We start from the raw sequence: 13,577 nt of genomic DNA, 5'->3' as shown, positions 1-13,577 counted from the left end.
CCACTGTGCTGTGGACCATGAAGAGAGTGCAGAGAGAGCCCTGGGCAGAGATGTCTCAGGATTCTCTCTCTCACTTTATAGCAGCTCTGTGCCATGAGCCAAATAATCAGAGGGTTAGCCTGCATCATCAGGGCTTCAGAAATGGTCTTACATCCTTACTGAAGCTAGTAAAGCATTCTTTAGGTTTGTGCTCAAATGCCATGCAAATGTCAGCCCCTCAACTCCAATTCTTAGCTCATAGAGTCTACTTCATTATCCACCTCTTCTCCAACAAAATTAGAGCAGTCGAGAGACTCGCCAAAAAAACACTCATTTCTAAGATCAAACTTTTCCAGATAGTGGAGGGGTCTGATGCAGGGGCATGAAGAAGGAAGTGGTTTCCAGATCTCCCATGACTAGTGCTGACTAAACTTCTTTAGTGTTCAAAAATTCCCTTCCTGCAGAGGCTGGCAACCCTGGCCTTCAGAAAGCATCTCAACTGTTCTGCAGGTTCCACATTCAACAGATTTCTCAACTTTCAGTCAAAATAGCCTCTCCAAGGGCACGACTAACTGCATGCAAACCCCTGACATGGCTCAGAAATTACCTGGTAGACAGGATCTTCAACATCCTCTTCCAAAATTGTCTATCCCAGTGAAGGAAAGGAGGGTGAAAGCAAAGGATACAAAGGAAGAGATGTGAGATTATCTTCAGATTAACACAGCACAGTTAGAGGAGCCAGCATCGATTAAGACAGTATAAGAGGCCATCAAAGCAGGAAAAAAAACACAAAGGAACTCCAAATCCTGCCTCCCCACCCACTCCCCATGTTAACAATAGCAAAGCCAGCAAAGCAAAGCTGCCATGGACCTTTAGTCTTTGTCCCCTGAAATCTTCCCCTGGATTAAAGAATTCCCTTTCTCTAACCTATCTCGAGTCTCAGAAAGAAAAAGGATCCCTGCTAAATGGCTTGGCTCAGGTGCCTGTAATCTACACAGGAACCTTTCATCTCTGTTTATTTCTGCTCAGCAGCAGGAGGAGACAGCCCGACTTGTCGGTTTCCCATCTGCTTTTTTGCGGGCCCCGTCTTCTGCAGCCCTGGGAGCAACACGTCAGTATACCTGGTACACAGCTTGCTCACACTGCTTATCCTTTTGTGCCTTTTTTTCCAGTTCTTCTCTTTGCTTCAGTTCGTAAATGAGTTGGAAGAGATCTCTCAAGTCCAGAATAACAGGTTCGGCCTGGAGTGAAAAGGTGGTGAGACACATTCATAAAGAACTCGGTTGAACTGCAGCTACTAATTTTTGTTTGTGGCTCCAACCCGCAGCCCCTTCCTTTTTCTATTAAACTGAAAGCATTCCATTCTTAATTAATTCTACCTTGTTTATATTGGTTTAGCAAATTGCTTCTAGGCTAAAGTTCATTTCTTCAACTAATTATATTTGCAAATTCATAATAATCATAAGCATAAAAAGCAATGCTTTTATTTATTAGTGATTTGGAATACAATAAAATTAGGGCAGGCCATATGCAAAACAGCTATTTGTTTTCTCTTATTTTCTTTTTAAATGAGGCTATGAACACAAGGAAACTTATTTGTATATGTGTCTCTATCTAGCTTAATCAGAAAGGGAAAATAATTAGTCATTAGGAAGTACCCATTAGGATAAAAAAAAAAACAACAACAAATGGGTATGACCATGTTTCTTTGCTTCAAGGCGGTTTATCTTTCCTATGTAGGATTACGCACATCAGCTGCTACTGGTGGCACATCATGTGGTCAGGCTGAGCCTTGAAAAATCAACACCACTGGCTCTGTCCTGCAGAGTCACATGGAAAACACCTGTATTGGACAGGAGTACTTACTGCCTGGGCTGTTTTGATGGCCACGAATCTGTGATTCCCTTCCTTCCCACAAACGTATCCAAAAGCCCGGTGATCCGTGATATCCTTCGCAATGTAGGAAATTTCATGAACAGCATGGTGATGCTGAAGGGCCTGGGGACACACAAAAGGAAGAGCATTTTCAGGGAACATACCCCTCGAGCTGTTGATCAGTAAGAGATGTGTTTCTGCCGTGTGTGAAAGGCCCAAGGGGCTTTGGGAAAGCTGCTCGGTACAGATGGAAGGAAAAAGAGCTACGCCTGCCCTTGAGAAAGGGAGGTCTTCCTTCGTGGTGTCACTGCTGCGACCAGAGATACACCAGGATTGTTCATATGGGGGTGAGCATCTGCAGAAGTGGCTTCACACAGCCTGCCAAAGCCTCGCAGTCTAGCTCAGCCCACGTGCTTCTTTCTGCTTGCAACCTTCGCAGCACGTCCTGACAGCGAATCTGCTTTGATAGTGAATATGCTGACACACCTAGGGATTTGCATGCAATGGGAAAGGCTGTCCCTTGAAAAACTCCAGGGGGTGCTGTGAACTTCACAGTACTCTAGTTTTGCGGGGTTACTGAGCTTTATAAGCAGTTGGTAAAAATCAATGTTGAGGGATAAATTACTTTTTCTTTTTCAAAGTCACCATTTCAAAGACTCACACACACACACACACACACACACACACACACTCTTTTGCATCAGTCAAGTCCCTCTGTCTCGACTCATCGTCCTCTTGAAAATCTCTTTTGATGGCCACATGAAATGACACCATGTCTGTAAGGCAGCCCCTCAATGGGGCTAGTCTTCCCTCTCCCTGCATGGATATTTCCTTAAAACTCTTGATGGGTTCCTTTCATACAGGTGCTCACAGGTTTTGCCCTGGTAAGTTTGTCTGACTCCTGGTCCTTTGTCCACACTAGACTCTGCCTTTCTGATCTCTGCCATCTCCCAGCCTTGCCTTGTGCTCCACCCATTTTATTGAACTGAAGAAATCTGGTTGATGCTCAGTAGTTCAAAATTGGCCTTTCTGCTTTTGTCATCCAAGCTGCCACAGAAACAAAGTTTCCCATCCTATTAGAAGATGAACAGCCTTATGGTTATTTTACTATAATAATCCTATGTATCATCCTAATTAATACTCTCTAATGGTTTTCAGAGGCAAAGAGATACCAGTGGTCAGTCCAGAAAATGTAAGCACTTTCCTTACATTAAGAAGCTTGAATTTTAGCTGCTGTACTAATGCTAACCACCCCTAGGGCTCTCTTCACAAGAGTTTAATCACCTAGAAACACAAGACCAAAGGATCCTAACTCAAAAGCCCTGGCTCTATAGGGATCAATAAAGGCAATGAAAAGGCAGATTTCAAAAATCTGAAAGGACTTCAAGTACCATATTGCACAGATGTGGGGACAGTAGACATTCTTGTCTTGTTTCTCATTTTAGTGGAAATGCTTTGAGTTCCTCTCTCTTTAGAATGATGCTGGCTGTGGGCTTGTCAAAAGACATACATTTATAATCATTCCATATATATATATATATATATATATATTTGTGCATGCAAATGTTTAATTAGAATCATATCTGTTTATTGCTGCTATGTTCCCTAGCTTATCTTTGAGCCAGTGGTTAGGGTTCAAAAGTCCAAAAAGAAAAAGGAATTAATTTTGCGGTACACATAATCTTTCCTATTCCTGAGTACCAGGAGAGAGGGAGAAACACAGCACCGCTATGAAAGCCTCCAGAACCACTAGGATAGATATTCTCTTAGGTCCTGTTCCAGGATCCTTGTCCCTTAAAGCTACTAGAGTCTCCTGGTTCAGTGAGTCTCTGGCTCTTATGAGTGTCATCACCTCAGTTCTAGAGATCACTGACCTTACAAAATGTCAGTTCTCCAGGCTCCTGCTTGACCAGGCTCTGACCATGTGAATCATCTGCTGCTCTAGAGTGTTCTGCCTTGCCTTCATCTGTCAGGGAGCAACTGCCCCTCCCCCTCTGATGCCTAGAACTCTCCCTTCCACCGCATTCTCTTTTCTCCCTGAATGACAAAGTGGTATCACCACCTCATGCCCTTGGTATCTCAACTGGCAGTATGGCAACTTTATACTTTGAGTGGATTTTGAGTGATTAAAGTTGGAGGAAGCATTTGTTAGCAAAACAATCAGAATCTGCTTGTTTTGTTTCATCAAAAGGACAGATTTAGCGAGCAGAGGAAAATTGCTCTGAGAGTAGTAGCGTTTTCATGGTGTTAATGATGTAAAATTGATGAGATTTATATTCACGCAACATGGGGCATTGATTTATAAGCTTTTGTGAGCTAGAATGGTATGTGGCAGGGGAAAATGGGAGACAAAGACAGTCTTTTCTTTCCTTTTCCTGAAAGTATTTCTTTCCCTGAATAATGTAGAGGATGTAATCTATGTCTCCTGTTAAATCCAAGTTTGACGACACTGCCTTATTGATTGTCAAGTGGAATATTGCTCTAAAATTAAGCAGCGATTAGAAATCTTCCTGGTAGAATTAGATTTAGACATGAGTGTGCAATGGTAAAATATCACCTACCATGAAGACAGCAGATGGAGACGTTTTTTAATTTATCTGTGAATCCTCATTAAGTATTTTAAATCAAAACATTCTTAATGCTTGATGATACCTAATATTGCAAAGTATTAGCTGTCTGAGGACGTGTGCACAAAGTACTTAAAGATATCTGTAACATTATCTTCTCCCGTGGTTAGTTTTAGAAACTAACTCCCGTGGTTAGTGTTAGAAAGTAGTGCTCTCCAAGTGTCTCATTCACTCAAGAACTAACGATCAATGAGGGGATATGCCTCCTCTTTCCCCAACCTTCCACTATGCAGATGCAATATAGACACATGGAAATACATAAATGTTAGGATTTAGTTAATGCTACAGTTGTGTTACCACAACTTTAACAACCCAGAGTACCATGCAAATGTTTGTTCACTGAGCCTAGAAATTGTTCTTGGTCTTCAAGTAGACTTTTTATTGTTTATTTTTTTTAATTATGCAACACAATCAAAGGCACTTGGAGCCAGAAGGAACCTTAAACATTACATAGTTTGCCTCTGAGTTTGTTCATGAAGAGACCAAAGGCCAGAGATTGTACCATCCTCACCACTCCCAAACCCAACACTTGTCTTTCTTAGCCAGGGTGGTGAGACACTGAGGACCAGAACAGGGTTGTGTAGAAGCTAGGCCTGGCACTCTACTCTGAACAAGAAAAGCTGAAGCTCGTGAAAAGGGAGAAGGCAGCGAGTGAGTCAAAAGAACTGGATAGAAGGGAGGAATGGAATTTGCAATTTGGGTGCATGTCTGAGATCAGAGAGGGTAATGAATCAAAACATAGAGGTGAATTACAGGGGCCCCAGATGACGGGGTCAAGGAAGAATGACCTGGAAGTTTGTTTCTAGTTCTTACTTATCATTTCCAGGCCATGCTGTCTGACTTTTCAGTGTATCTGCAGAGCAGCCCAACAAAAATGGCAAAGAGAGGTTACCATTGGTCATGGGTGACAGAGATAGCTTCACCCAAGGAGTGTTTCTCCTTGGGTGGAAATTCTGGGACATGGTAGGTGGGTTCAAGAGACTGTATAAGCTGACCAGCCAGAGAAGATGAGACCTGAGTGGGAAGGTGAGGGTGGGAGAAAGGCATATTCTACTCATGCCTGGTTGGTATTTCCCACTGAAAACTGTCTCAGCGAGATTTACTCTTGCTGTTAAAGTAGTTGGTCTTAAAAACAGGGCTTTCAGGATCACTTTTTCTGCATTTTCTGCAGGCTCTTCCCTACAGGGCAGGTATAAGCTATTGGCAGAAAAGCCCAGGGATCATCCAGGCATCAAAATCCTCAGTTCTGTCTGCCCCATCCTCCTGTCCTACCAACAACACAAGGGGCTCCACCCTCACCACTGCTGTGCCATGGCTCACGCAGTTTTCTCTGGGGCTCACCCCACCCCGTGCTTCATCAGCTACATATGCACCTATGCTATTTATAGAACTATTGCAGCCATGCTTCAAAGTCTAGTTGCAATATCTTGCTTATCTAGGAAACTTCCTTGACTTCACCATCTTCTTTTAACAATCCTACCCCTACACCCTCCAGCATTGCATTTGCCCTGCCACGTAAGATAATTTGATTTTTTTTTTGCCCCAAATCTAACCACTCATCCAGTTATTCACATCCCATATACGTACTGAGGATTTTCTATGATCTGGGTCTTATGCAGATGAAGAAAACATCATCCCTACCTCAGGGACCTCATGGTCTCATAAAATAGGCATGCGACATAACCTAAAGCCACAATATAGCATGGCTATATCTATATTAAATGCATTTTTCCAGGAGCATGAACCAGGGAAGGGACATGGGGGATGCTTGCCAGAAGATGCTGCAAGCTTGATCTAAGTCTTGAAGGGTAAATGGGAACTTCCCAGAAGAGTAGGGCAAAGGTTGTGTTATAGAAAGCACCAGGGTTCTAGGCACAGGTTCTTGTTCCCTCTCTGCCTTGGGGAATGCTAGATCTTCAGAGAAAGATCCATGGTGGTTTCTCTTCAGTTCCTGAGAAGTTTTCTCTAGCTTTAATGAGTGATATGGAATGAGTGCTGAAGGAGAGCAAGGGCAGGCCAAGCCATCTTTGATGTTTCCTGATCAAGGTTGGTACTCAATAAATGGCTCATCGAATGGATGAATTAGGTTAATTCATGACTTTTCACATAGGATTCATTCTGTGAACAGAGGGATCCTTAGCATCATTAAATCTTTTTCTTTGCGTTTCCATGAGCCATTTAACAATGTTTAAATGGAGTATCAAATTGTTTGGGGGGGGCTACTGTCTGACAGAATAAATTACAGAGAAGACTTAATTTGTACTATGGTTCAATACAGCCAATTAAATACAGTATGGATTAGAAAGTCATCTGCTGAAGACTTTACCATTAGCTATTTTTAAGGAATAAATTCTACCCTGTTTAGCTTTCATATAATCACTTTCTGTATGTGTTCTCTCTCTCTCCTTGCTCCCTGAGGCAACTGTTCATGATTCAAGTATGATTCAAGTATGCTAACAACAACAAAAAAGAAAGCCAAAATACAACAAAACAGCAGAGACACAGAAAGACACAGAATAAAAATAGATACGTGAAAAACACAGTGCTTCACATGATAAGCAATTACAGTAGTTAAAACCTCACAAGACAGAGCGAGGCCTGGGCTCATTATCAAAGCCTTTCTCTTTTCTAACATATTTTTGGATGCATTCACTATGACCCAGCGCCAACAAGGCTGGGAGGCAACCTCTACCACCCCCACCCCGGTCACCCCACCATCAAGTGCTAAATGGAGCAGGTCAGGGGGGAGCTGCTTCCTGGTTGGCATCCTGAAGTCTTCCACCAGGTTCTTCTCAAGGACAAGACCAAATTTTCGGATCCCTTGGTCTCTAGCTGGAGAGGGATGTGGTAACTGGGAGACTCTAAGTGCTCCTAGGCCAAGAAGAACGAGGTTCAAAACACAGCCCTCCCATCTGCCTTGACGCGTCACTCTGGACTTTCTCAGATGTGCCCCTCTGATGTTTGTAGACTGGGAAGAATGACACGGGACCGCAAAACGTTGCCAGATTGAAATGGCAGCGTACTGTCTCCCCTTCCAAGTGAAGAGAGCAGTTAAGTACAGCGATGTGAAACTACGGAGAGACTCACGCCATACAGAGTGTGTGGCTGCAGCGCAGGGATAACGGCGGCATCTCTCTCTCTGGCGCTTTTAGGAGATTAATCAGTTAGGATATAAAATGCTTAGTGTAGGGCAGGGCGCCTGGGGAGGAGGGTCGCTTTCTTGTTATCCGTGGAAATGCAACTTCTCCAGAGAGCTGGTTGACTGTGTTTCAAAGCTTTAAAATCATGCACAAAATGACCCTGTGATTCCTCTAGTAGGGAATTAATTATCCAGAAATAATGCAACCTGCGGACGGAGACTTAGATACAAGATACTCCCCACAGTGTTGAAGAGTGGTGAAAAATTAGAAATATCCAAAGCTGGTGAGCACTCACTGACTAGCTGGGAAAAATTCATGTTTCTATATAGTGAAACAGTATGCAGTATGGCAAAAATCGTCCACAGAAGTAGGTATTATTTTTTGCTGTGGAAATACTCCACCAGCATCCTGTTGAGTTTGAAAAAGCGTATTCAAAATAGTATGTTCATAAAAACCATGCTTCTGAAGGAAGACAAGCATGTCTGTCTCTGTGTGTACCGGAACTTTGCAAGTCTATTGTTACCATCCTAGAGGAAGGTTATCTTTTGGTGCAATTGCTACTGAATTTTAAAATATGACTCTTTGTCTTTATATTAATTATTGGCACGATAACTATTTTATACACAGAAGAAAAATATAGGATGTTTTTATTTCCTATTATGAACATGCCATCCTCTCTCCCTTCTCACAAGTTATCCTTGTGGCTTTTCAGGCTTCCCTCTCCCCTCCAACTATAACTTATTTGGCTTCCTTAATAACTTTCATTTCATCTACTCTTCATGCCTCCATTACGAGGGTCCAGGAAACACAGCCAGTGTTTCATACATGGATTATGAGAGTGGCTCAATCACCCCTAACACACAAAGCAACATCCTTTCCTGGGATAGTCAATACACAGTTTGAAGGGACTGAGAAAAAAAAATGGTGGCAAATTTCCTCAAGGCTTTCCAGTACTTGAGACACACCAGAGGCTCCCCCCACTGCCTTTGGGACAATGACTGAGAGCCCAGCAGGGCCTGCACACACCACTAGTGTTTCCCTGGGTTCTGTCACCTCTTCCCACCAGTGTATGCTGCTTGGCTCCTTTTCTGGCCCTTGAATGAACCACAGTCCTCCTTCAGGCATTTTCCCATGTTCCGTGTGCAGAGAAAGATGGCCTCCACTCTTTATTCAGAGCTCAACACATATGATGCTTCTCTGAGGCCTCCCAAACTTCCAGCTGAGCCAGCCAAAGCTTCTGGGACAGCCCTGAAGCAGCCCCCCTGACTTTCAGTGGGATGGCTGGGTAGAAAACCACCCAGTTTGCCATTCTATGGATGTGAGAGCTAGCAGCTCCTGGAGAGTTACAACATTGTGTCCTCTCTCCCTACTGATCAAGTACGGTGTCTGATACACAGGAAGAATTCAGCACATTTATACTTTTGAAAAGACAAACAACATACATTTCGGCATTTTAAACATGCGCTTCTGTGGCATTTAGCATAGTCGCATTGTTCTGTAACCATCCACCTGCACAAAAATTTTAATCTTCCCAAACTGACATTCTATATCAATAAACAGCTCCTTGCCTTCCCCCATAGCTGCTGGCAACTGCTATTCTACTTTCTGCCTCTATGCATCTGTCAGTACATATTTTAAAGTGAAAATTTGCAATGGATGAATCAGCAAGATCTGGGGTCCAAGTCTGTCCCGACCACCCTGTTAGCCCCATAAGCTCTTCATGTGTTTCCCTAAACCTTCATTTTCTCTGGCAATTAAAACGAGGTGGCGGGACTCAGTAAATGCACATGTCCTTTTCAGCCCTCAACATTTCTTTGATTCTTTTGTGAATTTCATAAGATGACAACAGCTATAACAGTTTCTTAACAGCTCTCTAGTCATATGGTATAAACATACAGATCTGGAAAGATGTGACAAGGACCTTGCTTAAAACAGGGAGATGAATTAGTCAACTAGCAAGAAAGCATCCCAGACCTGTGATTTGGCCTAAAATGTGTTTTCACAGGCAAAGGAGAGGCAGGTGTGCTTAATCACTTAGCAATCACCAAAGTGACATGGAAGCTGATTTCTGCTCATGAGAAGTATAAATTCAGCAGGGAAACGTCCTGAACAGCAGATTCCCAACACTCAAAATCCCAGGGCTCATGAGCAAGAGTGACTATAATATCGTCACAATTGTTGGGTTGGCTTCGAGGTCCCCACGACTCAACTCTCAGTCCTCTACATACAGCAGGCTCTGGCAATGCCGGATGGGAAAGAAACATCAGGCATGTCACATGATGGAGAGATTTTAATCCTTCCATGGTTTGGTGGCCTTGAGAAAATCACCTTCGCATATGGAGCCTCAGCTCCTTTGCCTGTAAAACCAGAAGGAACCTTTCCTCATAGGACAGGGAGGCAGACTACATAATGTGTCTAGAATATCTGGATGATGGAAGGCGCTTAATTTGGGATTTTTTTTTTTTCCCTGAGGCAAATCAGTTAAAGAGTCTCAATCCAAATCTCTACATTATAGATTGGCTACGTTACTGCTGGAATGGTACCTAGAGTTTACAAAATCAATGAGACTGCCTTGGGGCTATCAGGGTAATGTCTAGGAGGGATAAAAATAAGAGAGTGTCTGGGAAATCAAGTCACAGGAAAACAAAAGATCTGAAGGTTGGTTCTGACTTCGTAATGGGATCTAAGAACCTGAAGCCTATTATTTCTGGGAATCTACCCTCTAATTTTCAAGTTTACAAATCAGCAATTTCCTCCACCACTAAGACTTTTTGTGATCAGTTTGGGTCAAGATTTTTAGTGCTGGAAATCCATGAATTTCTGAGCACTGGCCGCCATCGCCATCTTTACCCTTGTTACAGGAGGAAACAGACTTAGGACAAATGGAACCACGGTAACTCCAGGGTGTGCCTGGCTCGTTGTCAGCAGTAATTCATGTTGGAATTATACTTTTTCAGATAGTTTTGGATATATATTAGAATAAACCAAGCACAGAAATACATTGTTATTAGCAAGCAAGATGATCCTTTGAAGAGAGAGGAGACACAGATAAGCATAAAACTAAGAAGAAATACTGTAATGCTACATGTGAAATGGAAGTACCGATATCATGTTATGGTTGTAAAAGGTATGCTTTTAGCAACTGTTTGCTGAAAGGGCCCAAAAGCAACGAAACCCCAGTAACTCCAAGCCCTTCTAACATAGCTATTAACAGTTTAGTTACTGATCTCTGAGTTACCCATCTAGGGCTGGAGAAAGCAAGTGTGGCCAAAGTTTAAGTTTTAGAGTTTAGCCTTACAAAATTTTCTGTGTGGTTGAATGTTTTCATGATAGTCAGTTGGTAAACAAGTAGATCTCAGTGTGCTCTCTCCCTCTTCCTTGTTCTCTCTTAGTGTCTACATTTATAAAGTGACAGAGACATCAGTGATGAGAGGGGACCACACATTTTAGGGCCCTTTTCTGAGAACAGGAGAAATTAAGGCATTGTGACTTTACTGAATGTAGGCTAGAGAAAAGCTTTTAACAAGTCTACCCAAGCAACCACTGCCCCTAAACCATGGCGGTGGGGGGGGGCTTTAAAGACACACTGTGCTGAGGAGTGGGAACATCGCAGTCACCACTTTCCTGTGTTCCTCTCCTGCCCAAGGATAGATAACAGGATACCAGCTAGGGACTTTCAATTTCTAACAACATTATTAAATGCTCAGGTTGAATGGGCATGGGACAATTTATACTCTTAAATAGCTGTTGTGTGTGTGTGTGTGTATATGTGTGTGAACCTTGGAATTTCTTCTCAGTATTTATAAGGATTCATACTTTATATTTCATTTTATTAAAAAAAAACGATGCCATTCAGAGTTCTCCCTATGAGTTCTTACTATCTGCCAGGCAGTATGCTAGGTGTTCTATATATACAACCCTCACTTATCTCACCCACCCAATAGCTTTACAGATAATTTCTCCTACTTTCATTCTCCAAGTATCTGAGACCCAGGAGGGTTGGGTAGCTGTTCTAGTTTTCTTCTCTGTTGCTGTGGCAAACAATATGACCAAAAGCAAACTGGGGAGGAAAGGGCTTATTTCATCACATACTTCACAGTCTACCACTGAGGCGTGTGAAGGCAGGAACTGAGGCCACGGAGGAATGCTGCTTACTGGCTTGCTCCTGCTGTCTTGCTCAGCTCCCTTCCTTTTATAGTCCAGGCCCACCTGCCTAGGGATGACACTACCCACAGTGGGCTGGGTCCTCACCTCATCAATTAGCAATTAAGAAAACACCCCACAGGGTAATCTGATGGAGGAGGCAGTTCCTCGAGTGAGGTTCCCTCTTCCAAGGCATGACTAAGTTTGTGTCAAGTTGACATATGCTACTCAGTAGAATACCTTATATTGGGTCACACAGCGGACACAGTAGATGTAAGTTGCTGCCAGGCACGGTGGGTTCCAATGGCTTCTATTTCTGTTCCTCTAAAACTCGTATTTTTATTTCTGTTTCTTTCTGCATGAGGAATCCTAATAGCCAATTTAGGTATTTAGTAATACAACTGACGATTTCAACATTTTAACTCATGGTATAAAATTATTGTAGCAAAAGTAGGTAAGTGAGTGTGGTTGAATGAAATGAAACAGCATGTTTTGCCACAAGTCACTACAGAAAGGAGGTCATTATATTTAACGGAAAATTACTTTTTATGTTGTTATCAATTTGAAATTAACCTTTGCCTTGGTCAGAAGAAAGCGTTGCATGCAGACAGAAACTTGCAAGAATGTGAATTGATTACAGTGCAGCCCGTGGAAGGAGGGCTAGAACTGAGAAGCTGGGGGAAGTTGATGCCTTCATTTACAAAGTGAGGAAGTGAGGCAGAGAGCTGCTGATGGCAGGGGCAGAGAATGATTCTTAAGACCCACAGAAGCAAGACATGACTTCAGTCAGACACACATCAGAACCTGAAATGTAAATCTGTCATGATCTGCTTTTGTCCTGTAGGACAGATTGTCCAGACTCTCTGAATGGCGGTGAAAATAAGATCATGTAAACTTCCTGCTGTTCTGCCCTGTACATAGGGTGACCTAATAATCAACAGCTGCTACCCAGTACAAAAAATTCTCTGTGGCATGCTGAACTATGCCCTGGCCTTCTTCCCCAGTGTATACACCGAAGTCCTAAACCTCAGCACTTCAGGCTGTGGCCTATTTTGGGGACCCTCATTATATACACACCAAGAGAGGGACACAGGGGAGCAAGGTGGGACACCACATCTTTATACCAGGGGGAAACTGGAGAAAGATGCACATACAGAGAACTCCATATAAAATCACAGCAGAAATTATGGGTGTGTGTCCTCAACCCAAAGGGTGTCAAAGAAGGTCAGTATGCTATGAGAACAGGAGATCCCTTCATAGCAAAGAAAGAATCACCCTGTAGACGCTGGAGAGAACACACTCTAGTCGTTTCCACTGTCCAGTACGCCAGCATTTTGGAGTGGTGTCCTTACACCATTAGACATCTAGATTGTACATTTCTAGGCCTCTTCATTTTTAAGAAGACTGCCATTAGGACATTAGGGCAGGACTACAATAGGCCAAGGATAAAGGGAACGAGCATTGAATGGACGCTACAGTATCTTGTCCAGCCTCTGCTTCCTCAGTGAACCACCATGTTCCCCTCTGTAGAACGAGGAGACAGGGCTGTGCCTCCAGCTGGGCTGGTTTTCAGCGTAGAATGGCAAGCCTGGTGAGTTTGCGTTTTACTGTCAGGCCATGCCGCTGCCATCAGACGCTTGCAGTGTAATGCAGTGCAGTGCAATTTACAGCGGCATCTGTCCAATTAGTGCCCATTTAGTGCTGTGCAGCATTCCCCAAATATGCCGCAAACCGCCGAGGTGGTGGGCTGAGCTCACAGAGCACAAGGATCAATTGTTTCTCTTACACTAATTGGCCCCATGATTTGTTAGGC

The 13,577-nt window shown here is 43.1% G+C and overlaps 1 protein-coding gene across 12 annotated transcripts in view; it reads right to left on the bottom strand.

Moving 5' to 3' along the window:
* The window catches only part of Dab1 (DAB adaptor protein 1), a 1,075,378-nt gene that overhangs the window by 61,326 nt on the left and 1,000,475 nt on the right, over positions 1 to 13,577 (bottom strand). For 9 of the 12 annotated variants that reach the window (XM_060366058.1, XM_060366053.1, XM_060366052.1 and 6 more), the window contains 3 exons: positions 1,846 to 1,977; positions 1,101 to 1,220; positions 587 to 625 (listed from right to left, as the gene is read on the bottom strand). In XM_060366058.1, the coding sequence (XP_060222041.1) occupies positions 587 to 625; positions 1,101 to 1,220; positions 1,846 to 1,977 (291 nt within the window). The remainder of the gene's footprint in view (positions 1 to 586; positions 626 to 1,100; positions 1,221 to 1,845; positions 1,978 to 13,577) is intronic. The other 3 variants (XM_060366061.1, XM_060366060.1, XM_060366062.1) reach the window with 1 other exon arrangement.

Source organism: Meriones unguiculatus, chromosome 12 (assembly GCF_030254825.1).
Source record: "Meriones unguiculatus strain TT.TT164.6M chromosome 12, Bangor_MerUng_6.1, whole genome shotgun sequence".
NCBI lineage: Eukaryota > Metazoa > Chordata > Mammalia > Rodentia > Muridae > Meriones > Meriones unguiculatus.
This window is presented reverse-complemented; position numbering and strand designations above follow the sequence as displayed.